Genomic DNA, 12298 nt, shown 5'->3' with positions numbered 1-12298 from the left:
ACATGAGCAGCCCCACCACACCAGGCCTTCAAAAGTCAAAATTGGTGCCTTTCAGAGTTTTTAAAGGGGGTGCTTTTCCTGAGTAAGCAACAAGAGGGGGTGCCAGTGCTGATAATAATAAATAAGAACTGTAGTGAATCCTCCACTAACTGAAAATCACATTCAGAAAAGGGAATGCTTCTTAATCGCAATTTTATTATATATTCAAAGATATTTTATAAAATCCATTTATACATTTGGAGACAGTACATTAAAGGAAACCAAAAATGCAAAAAGGACACATGAAACAGCAATCAATATGGAGCGAACCACCATTCACTACTACAATCATATCACTTTCACCATACATTCAGAAACATGCAAACTGCTCTCACACATACCATATGTACATTATCTACAACAAAGAAAACGAAAAACTGGAACTGCCTTAATATGAATACAGATTTTGCAGGGTGTGTTGAAAAATACCAAAGATTTTACAATTTCAAACAATCTTATCACATTAAACCAAAGATAGACAATATTCAACAAATGACTAAGTAATGTATACAAAATTGTGACTCTTAGATCCGTTGGCAGACCAGTAAGAAAATGGGCCTACGCGTTTCGAATCTCCTGTATTTCTATGGAGATTCTCATCAGGGCCTCAGGCAACACCTAAAGTTGCTAACCGTGGTCCGGGACGAAGGAGGGTGAAGGAGAGTTACCAAATGCTCAAAGGGGGAGCGGGGTGTCCTAATGCTGGTGGAGAATAGGAACCAACATGGGGCCAGTTGGCCGGCGATAGTTAGGCGTCGTGTCTGGTAAACTTCAGGGAATTACAGGGTCCTTAGCAACGTGGGTGAAGGGGGCTTGCCTGTCTAGAATCAGGCAGAACGCGGCAATCGGGGCAGCGTCAGCACAAGCGAGCGAGGGTTCGGTGTGCAATATCCGAAGGCAAAGGAGGCTTGCCTGTTTTTAATCAGGCAGAACGCAGCAATGGAGGCAGCGTCAGCACAAGCGAGCGAGGGTTCGGTGTGCAGTTTCCCAAGGCAAAGGTCTCGAATACCGGCAGCCGGGCGGCGTCTCGTCACGCACTGATCTCTCGCGCGAGAGATCAGTGCGTGACGAGACGCCGCCCGGCTGCCGGTATTCGAGACCTTTGCCTTGGGAAACTGCACACCGAACCCTCGCTCGCTTGTGCTGACGCTGCCTCCATTGCCGCGTTCTGCCTGATTAAAAACAGGCAAGCCTCCTTTGCCTTCTGATATTGCACACCGAACCCTCGCTCGCTTGTGCTGACGCTGCCCCGATTGCCGCGTTCTGCCTGATTCTAGACAGGCAAGCCCCCTTCACCCACGTTGCTAAGGACCCTGTAATTCCCTGAAGTTTACCAGACACGACGCCTAACTATCGCCGGCCAACTGGCCCCATGTTGGTTCCTATTCTCCACCAGCATTAGGACACCCCGCTCCCCCTTTGAGCATTTGGTAACTCTCCTTCACCCTCCTTCGTCCCGGACCACGGTTAGCAACTTTAGGTGTTGCCTGAGGCCCTGATGAGAATCTCCATAGAAATACAGGAGATTCGAAACGCGTAGGCCCATTTTCTTACTGGTCTGCCAACGGATCTAAGAGTCACAATTTTGTATACATTACTTAGTCATTTGTTGAATATTGTCTATCTTTGGTTTAATGTGATAAGATTGTTTGAAATTGTAAAATCTTTGGTATTTTTCAACACACCCTGCAAAATCTGTATTCATATTAAGGCAGTTCCAGTTTTTCGTTTTCTTTGTTGTAGATAATGTACATATGGTATGTGTGAGAGCAGTTTGCATGTTTCTGAATGTATGGTGAAAGTGATATGATTGTAGTAGTGAATGGTGGTTCGCTCCATATTGATTGCTGTTTCATGTGTCCTTTTTGCATTTTTGGTTTCCTTTAATGTACTGTCTCCAAATGTATAAATGGATTTTATAAAATATCTTTGAATATATAATAAAATTGCGATTAAGAAGCATTCCCTTTTCTCAATGTGATTTTCAGTTAGTGGAGGATTCACTACAGTTCTTATTTATTATTATCAGCACTGGCACCCCCTCTTGTTGTTTATGATATAGGCTCAGCCTTGCTGATTAGAGCCAGCCCCATTTTGTTTTTCCGTTTCCTGAGTAAGCGGCACCCCTTCCCTCGAAGTGTTTCACTTGTAGAGGGATCAGTGCGTTTGTACTCAGTCAGTGTAAAATGTGTATTGCTCCTGATCAATACACAGTTTTTGTTACTGCTTTGCATCTGTTTGTCCCACATGGACAGTCATCTCTCCCCCACATACCCACTTCCCCTCTCATCTTTCTCACACTACCCACTCCCATCTTGCAATACCACTGCCCTCTCTCATCCCTCTCACACAAACTGTCTCCTCTATACTGTCAACTCACACATGCTACCTCCCCATACCTCCTCACGCTGTGCACTAGGCCACCTCTTGCCTCACCCCCGGTGCCCCTTCCACTTGTCCCTCTATCTTCTCTTGTACTCTTTCACACAACCTTCTCTCTCTCTCATAAACCACTTATGCCTCTCTCAAGTGGTTGACTCCGGTTTTCAAGCAACATTTTTATACCACAACTTTTTAAAGTTTCTGTCCCTCCAACCTACGCTCTCCTCTTCTTAGGGTGTCTTCTGCATACACAAAACTTCACTCTTTATGCGTCAATGGCCTGCTCTCACCCTTCTGTCTTTCTCATACATATTTCTGCTCCTCTGTCTCAAGTTCATTAACTGCTCCCTACACAATCTACCCATCCCTCTCATTCTTCCTTTCTCTTTATTCTCTGCCGCTCTCACCACTATCTATTCACCATGGCATACAATTCCACTATACAAATATACTAGACAACACAAATATACAACTAACAATTTGAATACAACCTGCATAGTTCCGCTCTAGTCCATACCACATACATCCACTAAACTCGGAAACAAAACAATCAGGTAAAAAACATAATTTACAACGCCAATAGCCCCAACTCTCACAAATGCGAGACCTATTGCATTGCAAATGCTTGTTCCTTTTGACACTTTTTATGGTATTGGGTTGCATATGAGACACTTGTGACAATAGGTGAAGACATTATCTCACATAGTTGCATCTGGCTAATTCTTCAATACCGCTCTATGAACATGGGGATATCATCCATGTTTTAATGTCGGTGGAGAACACACTAATTACATCCTCGTTTAATAAATATGTTTGGAATTGGCATGTATAAGCATGTGCAATGAACACACAGTTCCTGGTCTGTCAATGGTTAGATTGTGTAAACATATGTTATTTTTGCAGTTCCCCTGATGAAGAGTTAACAACCCGAAATGCATTGGGAATCCATTTACAAGTGCAGCTGAAATGTTGGCATTGTACGAAGCAATGGTATGTAACATTGTATGTATGTTCAGGCTCTTTTGAGCTTGATGAATTGTGTCAATGTTGTTTGTTCTTTCTTTTCAGAAGATCCTGGAAAGAAAATCACATATCAAGATAAAGCATATGAATAAATGTATGTCTCATTGTATTAAACATTTTTTTTATTTACCTTTTGGAAAAAACCCTAGAGGTCTATAGCTGTGTGCATTTTGTTGAGTGCTCTGTGTACCTTCTTAGAATGATTAAAATGTTAACCCTTTGGTTTAGGAAGGGCCTTACACCAGGTGTGATCAGACCAATGAATGGATAGATAAATCCTGAACCATACATATGAACCCCACTGAGGTACACATTCATACAGATGCACACATGCATGTGCACAGAGATGCACACACTCAGATAGATCTCTTCACTCTATGCATACACAAACCCCGAGGCACCCACTCATACAGATGCACACATGATTGTCCAGTCACACACATGTATAGATGTGTCTACAAACTCACAGAACAATATCTCCAGACAAAGAATACACAAACCCATAAAAGCACACTCTCCAGAAACCCATGCATACGCGCACACAGAAGTATAATTATATAATCTCAAATATATATCTATCTCCAGACCCATGCATGCTTACAAAGTCACACTTATTTAGATGCACACATGCATTTGCACACTCACAAATACCATAAGACCTTGTGATATGCCAACGCACATACATTTACATGCCGAAGCACAAACTCAAAGCCAATAAATTCAGACTAAAGCATGCACATCCCTCAAACACACATGCACACTAACATGCACATTTATTGGCAGATTATGTGGCTCAAAATACATACAAAGACACACAAGCACACAACCATACCCACGAAAATACACAACCATAGAGATGCAGGCATGCATGCACACCCATCGATAACTCCAGAATCATCCATACATGAGCACATACTGTTACAGATAAGTGTGAACATGTCCACACACTCACAAACCCACAATCACACACATGCACACAGATATGCACTAACTGTCAGATAATGCCACACATGTAAATACATACACTAATACATACTATGAAAGTATTACCTTACGGAGAACAGTGTCATTTTTAGTTTTATTGTATAACACGCCCATGGCTGATTTCAGCCTCAAAGTCCAACAGCAGTGACTCTAGTTACCTAGTGTACCACAGCTCAGTCTGTAGGGTGTCTCATGGGCTTCTGTGTGTCTTGAACTTTAAGAGGTACTGTTAGACTTGGCATCTTTTGGTGTGTTTCCCCAGAGTTTTGGCTTTCTGACCTCCCGGTATTGACTCTGTTTTGGCTGGCATAGCGTTTCTGCACACTCCTCTCACTGCTGATCAGTGGTAAAGTGCAAGTGCTCCTGTAGTAAAATGGGTTATGGATTGGTGTTACCATGATTGGCCTATTTGATGTATTTGTCAGTCCCTAGTAAAGTGCACTGCGCATGCCAGGGCCCATAAATCAAATGCTGTTGGTGGGCTGCAGTACTGGATTGTACCACCCACGCAAACAGCCCGTAAAAGTGTAACTCTGGCCTGCCATTGCAGAGCCTGTGTGCAGTCTGGGACTGCCATGTCGACTTTGCAAGTGCGCCCACTTGCCAGTCCTTAAACCTTCCCTTTTCTACATGTTAGTCACCCCTAAGTAGGCCTAAGGTTCCCCTGTGTGCAGGATGCATTGTATGTAAAAGGTAGGACATGCCCGGGTGTGTGCGGCATGTCCTGATAGTGACTTACAGCCAATTTCGTTTTTCACTATTGCAAGGCTACCTGTTCCCATAGGCCAGAATGGGCAGTTTGATTATAACATCTTATAATCCTAACTGACCCAGGAAACTAGGTAGAAATTAGAGTTTAGTATGGCGGAACTCAGAATGTTAAAATACATCTTTTAGTGAAGGTGGTTTTAAAATTCTGTGTTTGAAAATACCACTTTTAGAAAGTAGGTATTTTCTTGCCCAACCATCCAGCCTGCCTCTGCTAAGTTGTGTATTGCATGTCTGGTTTGTGAGTGACAGGGGCTGGGATGGCTCCAGGAGGCAGAGCGAGTCAGCAATAGGCTGAATAGACCTATCTGCATTGGGAGTGGTGGGAGGAGTAGCACCTGGACCTGAATAGGGCTGTGCCTGCCTTCCACAATGCTGGCCCACCTCCTGTGGTGCGTCTGATGACCCTGGTCAACACTGACAAAGGAAGAAGTTGTGCACAGGCAGAATGCACCCAGAACTGGTTTGGACTAGGTAGAAACATCTCTGCCTTCAGAGAACAAAGGATTTGGTGGTATAACTATTGGGGCCCAAACCCCAGAACATTAGTACTCTTTTGGATCAAGAAGACTGCCAAGAAGAGCTGGAGAAGCTGTGAGGAGGAACTACCACTTTGCTGTGCTTTGTTGTGTTGGCCTGCAGTGGCTGCTACTGTCTCGGGCAGCGAAAGGAATGAACTGAACTGAACTTTCTGCAATCTACTTTTGTGACTTTATCCAAGTGCTTGAGGTAGAGCTTGCTCCCTGTTCAATAAGTCTTAGGAACAGCAAAGACTTCAAGTTCTTCCTCCCTCAGCACTGGGGACTGTGTTTTGTGCTGCAACAAAACAAAAGCAACTCAACGACGTCTACAACGCCGCTGCCGACTCAGCGTCCTGACGGCACCGCAGAGGGCAACGCGTCCCAGGTCTCACCAACGCCACCTGCTGACACCGCCACCGAGCCGTGGCTCGCACCGCGACCTGTGGGCACCACACCCTGCACTGCCTCGCTTCCCCACAACTCCTTGGTATCCCAGACAATGCCGGGTCCATGCCGGAATCTACGCCACTTCTTGCTCCGTGGTTTGAGTCCACCGCTCGTAAAGTTACACAATGCACCACCCACATCCCGCACTGCATCCTTGGCCTACCAACACCTGTGCCATCGACTCAAATCGTTAGCTGACGACAGTGCTTCAGCAACAACAACAACGCTGCTTGCACCGTGACCTGCTAGCACCGCGACAAGCACCGCATTCACTTCGCACCGCGCCCCTGGTCTCACTGACTATGCCATCCGTTGCCGCCACCGAGTCCCTGCTCGCACCGGGACCGGAGGGCACCGCACACCGCACCGCTGAATTTCACAACACAGCACCAGACGACAGCACTCCTGACTTCAGCAAAGAGGAGTTCGACCTGCAACGCGTGTGACTTAGAGGGCCCAGACGACTACCGCACAGACCTCCATAACAGACACCATGCTTTCGGAAGCTCAACGAGAGGTCGCCGACGCCCTGCATTTCTAAAAGGTACTGTTTGCGGGTCTTCCCGACACCGTAGCCGGCCTGCGACGCTGCGGTCAGTCAGAACTACTTGAATTTATTGGCTCACGATGCCGTGATGGCCCCGGACAGGGTTATTGACATCAAGGAACTGTTTTTCAAGGTTATTTCGATAACTGAAGATTTTTAAGTACTATGTTGTGGATTTTTTATCATTTTTGGGCTGGTCTTAAGTATATAAAAATATTGGATATTTTTCTAAACAGTTGTGGTGTCCTTTTGTTGTGCTTACACTATTACTGTTGGTTATGTGCAAATGCTTCACACACTGCATCTAAGATAAGCCTGACTGCACGTGCCTAACTATCAAGGAGGTGAGCAGAGTTTATTTTAGGAGTAGAACTCCCTTATCCTGACTAGGAAGAAGGGTCCCTATTTGAACAAAGGTGCAAGCCCTTGCCAACTAGAGACCCCCATTTCTAACATTTACACACTAGTATATGGGCAAATACAAATACAGAAACACAGAGACACAGCACTGACTGCAGCCACTCACCCTCATGGTTTTAGAATGTTCCTCTTCCTTTACTTTAGACTCCAGAATATATTCCTCCTCTTTCTTCAGAAGACGCAGCCACTCTTGAAGTTGTACCTGCAGAGAGGAGAGCAAGAAATAAGTGTAGATCTGTAGAGTGCAGTCTTACTTACAGAAAAGAGGCACTACAGTACCAAACACACGTGCCCTGACTGTATGTACCAGTCATTAATGTGTGAACCACCCAAACATTCCACATTGTAAGTACCAGTCACACATATCACGATTCAAAGCACCAGTCCAAAGTATCACAAACAAGGACACAGAAGGGTGTCACTTATTTAGACCTTTTCATATCTGAAAGGACTAGGCCAGAATTCCTGCTCCAGGTAAACTATCTTCCTCACTGGCAGATACTTCTACTTGATAAAGACATTAGCATTTTATGCAAAAACCCATAGTAACATTTAGTTGTTATGTTATTGTTTATGTTATTTTGTGTCTTTTATAGCGCTCGGCTACTCAAAAGACTGTCCCGGCGCTTTATTGACAACCTGAAAAAGACAAACACAACACACAAATTAAAAGCAAACAGGGTCAGCAGAATAAGGGGATCTAGGAAGCAAAAAGTCAAGTTTTTAGGCCCTTCCTGAAGGCCAACAGATTTGAGGTGCTACGCAGTGTCAGGGGCAGGGAGTTCCAAAGCTGAGGGGCCCGGAACATGAAGGAACGACCTCCCATACGGGCCTTCCTCACACGTGGAACAGTGGCAAGAAACATCGACTCAGATCTCAGAGATCGAGAAGGACGATAGGAGACAAGCCTCCTCTGAAGGTATTTAGTCCCTGTGGCATAAAAGGCCTTGTGAGCAAGAGTTAAGGCTTTGAAGACTATCCGCTGTCAGATAGGCAGCCAATGAAGCGACTGCAACAAGCCAGAAACTCTGACTCGCCTATGCAGGCCGAAAATGGCACGCGCTGCCGCGTTCTGGACCACCTGCATCCGTTGCAGGAGATATTCCGGCAGGCCAAGATATAGGACGTTGGAATAGTCCAGTCTTGAACCGAACCGTAGTCCTCCTGTGGTCCTCAGAAAGCAAAGGGAAAAACTTCCGAAGCATACGGAGAAGACCAAAACAGGTGCCAGTGAGGGCAAGGATCTGAGATCTTAAAGTCAAGCCATTGTCAATTTTGATCCCCAAATTCTTGGCTAACTGAGACGGCCCCACCGGAGGGGACATGTCCGCACGCCAGCATACCTGCCAGTCCGGATCGGATTGACAACCGAAGAAGAGCACCTCCGATTTATCTGAGTTGCACTTGAGGCTGTTCAGTTGGAGCCATTTAAAAACAGCCCCAAGGCACTCACGGATGCTCTCTCCATCAAAATCCTCTCCTTTCCGACAGGTAAAGAGCAGCTGGGTGTCATCGGCGTAGGATACGATCTGGGCCCCGAAGTACTCAGCCAGAGCCGCCAGAGGGGTCATAAAGATGTTAAAGAGAGTCGGGCTCAATACAGAGCCCTGCGGGACTCCCGACTCCCAATGGCGGCATCTCAGCAGAGCTAGAGGAGGCCCAGACCATTTGTCGGCGGCCGGCCAGAAAAGATGTAAACCAGCTGAGCACCGTCCCCCTCAGACCGATCTCATGGAGTCTGACGTAAAGTAGTTGTGCCACTACTTTAAAAAATAAACCTGGTCCAATTGACATTTTCAAAGCACCTAGTGAAAGTATCTATATTCCTATCCTGGGCGGGAGGTCAGCCCAGAATAAACTGACAAACACTCAATTTGCCTTATGACGAGGGGGATTAGCAGCACCAGACTGAGCTGTACTGTGCACAGGCACTACACACACCACTGGATGCACTACTGCCATATATGGACCACTTCGCAATTGAGCGAGACACAGCACATCAATACCCTTGAGTGTTCTGATTAGGAGGGCACCTTGACTGGGGCGTACTGAAATGAACTCAGTCAAGAGTGCACAACTGGCCTGGAAGGACATCAGAAAACACTCAGCCTACCCTGAGCTATATGACCCAGAACAGTAACCGATCCACCACCTGCTTTACTCACTCACGGCTGACAGGCAGACCCTCAACAGAATAAGGGGGGGGGGGGAGATAACTAAGATAGGAGATGTATTCCCCGATTAAAATAACCTTCCATTTAATCAAAGACACCCATCCGAAAAATATCCAAGAATTTTCTAGAAATCCTTAGCCTACCACAGATGTCAGACCTTGATGAAAACAAGTGCACCATACGAAAACAGGAGAAGTTCAAACTACTGGATGACCTCATCTGAATGAAAACACTAACTCTACCTGCAGAGGCTTCATCATAGCAGCCAAATCATTTATTACAAAGCCACCATCAGTGAGGGAACCAAGAGAAGCAAAGCTCTCTTCAAGCCTGTCAGACATTCAACCAATCCTCTCCCAGAACCCACAGTCCCTGCATCAGTCAACACCATCTGCCAAAATCAGATGGAACATTGTTACCACTTCCACGCCTCCTCACTTCCAACCATCATCCATTTCCTCACCACCAAATAGAATGGCTTCAATCGATTACCGCATATTTTCCAATATTTCTAATCAACCTTCTTTCCTTCATCCATCATCTGCTCAAAGGATCAAAGGAAAACTCCTACCCCCTTCCACCACACTCATTTTCCTCACTCAAGGAAAGCTCGCAAACACTCTTAGGGCAGATCAAATCTTTCCCTTGCTAAAGAAACCATCCCGGAATCCAGTAGACCTCACCAACTTCCGCCCTATTACCTTCCATTTGTAGAGGAAATCTTTGAAGGGAACAGTTATAGAAGCACTTAAGCTAGAGTAAACTTCCACAGGCCAAACACTGTCTTCAGGCCAGACAGCAGCACTGAGACAACCACACTCCAAGTAGATGACAAAGCCCTCCTCCTCCATGGCAAGAACGCCCCAGAAGTGCCCCATACTGGTCTCAAGTTTGGGGGTACCTACAACAGTAAAATAGCGTCTGGATTACTCCTTCAGCACATCTTGCTTTTCCCCCATGATTTTTCAGACCTCCCTGGCACGATCTTTCACGTCCTCAGATGGCGAGCTACGTCAGTTGCGACGGACAAACTCTGCATATTACGTCATTGTAGGCAGTCCTCCCTCCCTGTAGAAAGAATGGCTCCTTGAACTATATCACGTAGCGGGATACGAGAAAATCACTTCTACTTTGAATGACCAATTACATATCTATGAGGAGGTCTGGAGTCCTTTCATTACTGAAGTGTTGGAATCTTTTTCCCGCACCCTCCCACAGCCTGCGACACTCTCACTGACCGATGCACTGAGCTCCTACTATTCTGACCTGAACAGGCACCTGCAGGCTCACAGACACTGTATGGGCCACTAGAGGCCACACTTGCCAGTTTTCAAGCTCTCTTTTTCCCCCACCCTGTCCCTCGCCCTGCAACTACCCTTTACAGTGCCCTCTTTCACTGCATAGGAAGGTAAACGCACTGCACCTAGTTTACCCTCACATCGAGGATGTGATCACACCTCTCCTACAACTGCTGGAAAATTACATCTATGCACTTACCCTGTACCACATACGTGTACCATCTTCCCTAATCTAGTCCCATTTTAATTATTAATAAGCCCTCCTTTACTCTTGCTTTGTTTGCTTATCCTGTATTGTAATGGGTGGCACTGCATCCGACAATCTTGTGCCTACCCATAGCATGTTCTTGTAAAATATTCAACTTTAGGTTATAAAAATATAACCCAAAAAAAAAACATCCAACTATGATCAATATTGTGAGTAACTTGCATGGGATTTTCAGTCAATATCTTGAAATGGTTCACATCCTACCCCACCAAGTGGTGCAAGTTCATGTAACTAGGTCCCACAAGATCACAGAAATTCCATGTCACCTGCAGAGTACCTCTGGGCTCCATTCTTTCCCCCATATTTTTTTACCTCTACATGGGATCTCTCAGATCCATCCTTACAGACAGCAGCATCAAGATCCTTCAGTATGCAGAGGACACTCAACGTTACCTAAAGATATCCTCACCCAACGACATACAGAGAATCAAATCCTGTGTGTCATTCAAGGAACACATTGCAAACATGACCAAGAAAGCTGGGTTTCTAGTCTATCTTGAAGAAAGTGAAGTTGGAATATGACTTCAGAACAACCGTTCGAGTCCTCTCACATGTGGATGGAGCCAAGACCCGTCTCAATTGTCTACCCAATCCAAAACCAGCACCTATTTAAGGTAACATACACGAAGTAGCACGGCCCATCAAGGCCTTTAAGAAATTGAATCGTTATCACCTCCACATTAAAAGACCTACACTGGTTCCTCCTCCCCGCCTAGATCAAATTCAAGACCAAATGCATCAGTTATAATGCACTCAAGAACATGACGCCAGCTTACCTGGCAAACAAACTATCTAAGTATAGGAACAACATTAGACCAGGAGCTTGGCTATCACCAGATTGGAGACAATAAATTGTAAGAAGAAAATACATTTTGAAAAAAGACGCCTTCTCAATTCATGCTCCCAGGACTAAAATAATCTCGAACTCTCCCACAAGTCAGAAAAATTCTGAAGACACCTCTTCAAAGAACACTACCCCAACTCCACTCTTGACCTTGCCCAAACAACTATCTTCCCAGGGGCCTTGTCTCCAGTTTAGTGCTCTGCATCCACACAGTAAATACTGATCACATATATATATATCAAGAATGTAGGTGCCAAAACAGCCAGATTGTAAATTCTGACCACACATTCCCACATTGATCTTCCATATGTTAAATCAAAACTCCCTTGACCAATTAAACATTTCCTCGTAGCCTTTATGTGTTTTTTGGAGGTACCCTCACGTCCTATCCTTTCTAATTCTTTCTATTCCAATTCCCTTTAAATTACATCAGGACCATGTTCCTTAGTGAACACTCTTGGAGGGTTCTCATTAAAGCAATGCCTTCTACTGCTCAACCTTAAACAGGAAATAGTTCAGTGAGAGTCAGATAACAGGCACCAGCACCATACATGGCCTCCAACAGAGAACAGGTAGCCAGAGA

General features: G+C 45.3%; 1 protein-coding gene across 1 annotated transcript in view; it reads right to left on the bottom strand.

Annotated features, from left to right (window-relative positions):
• Positions 1-12298, bottom strand: part of LOC147710248 (E3 ubiquitin-protein ligase TRIM39-like) — a 169858-nt gene that overhangs the window by 144322 nt on the left and 13238 nt on the right. The window contains exon 2 of the mRNA XM_086920923.1: positions 7238-7333. Within this exon, the coding sequence (XP_086777049.1) occupies positions 7238-7333 (96 nt within the window). The remainder of the gene's footprint in view (positions 1-7237; positions 7334-12298) is intronic.

The sequence above is a fragment of the Lissotriton vulgaris genome, chromosome 5 (genome assembly GCF_964263255.1).
Source record: "Lissotriton vulgaris chromosome 5, aLisVul1.2, whole genome shotgun sequence".
NCBI classification, from domain to species: Eukaryota; Metazoa; Chordata; class Amphibia; order Caudata; family Salamandridae; genus Lissotriton; species Lissotriton vulgaris.
Note: the sequence above shows the minus strand (reverse complement) of the source record. Positions and strands in the feature narration are given on the sequence as shown.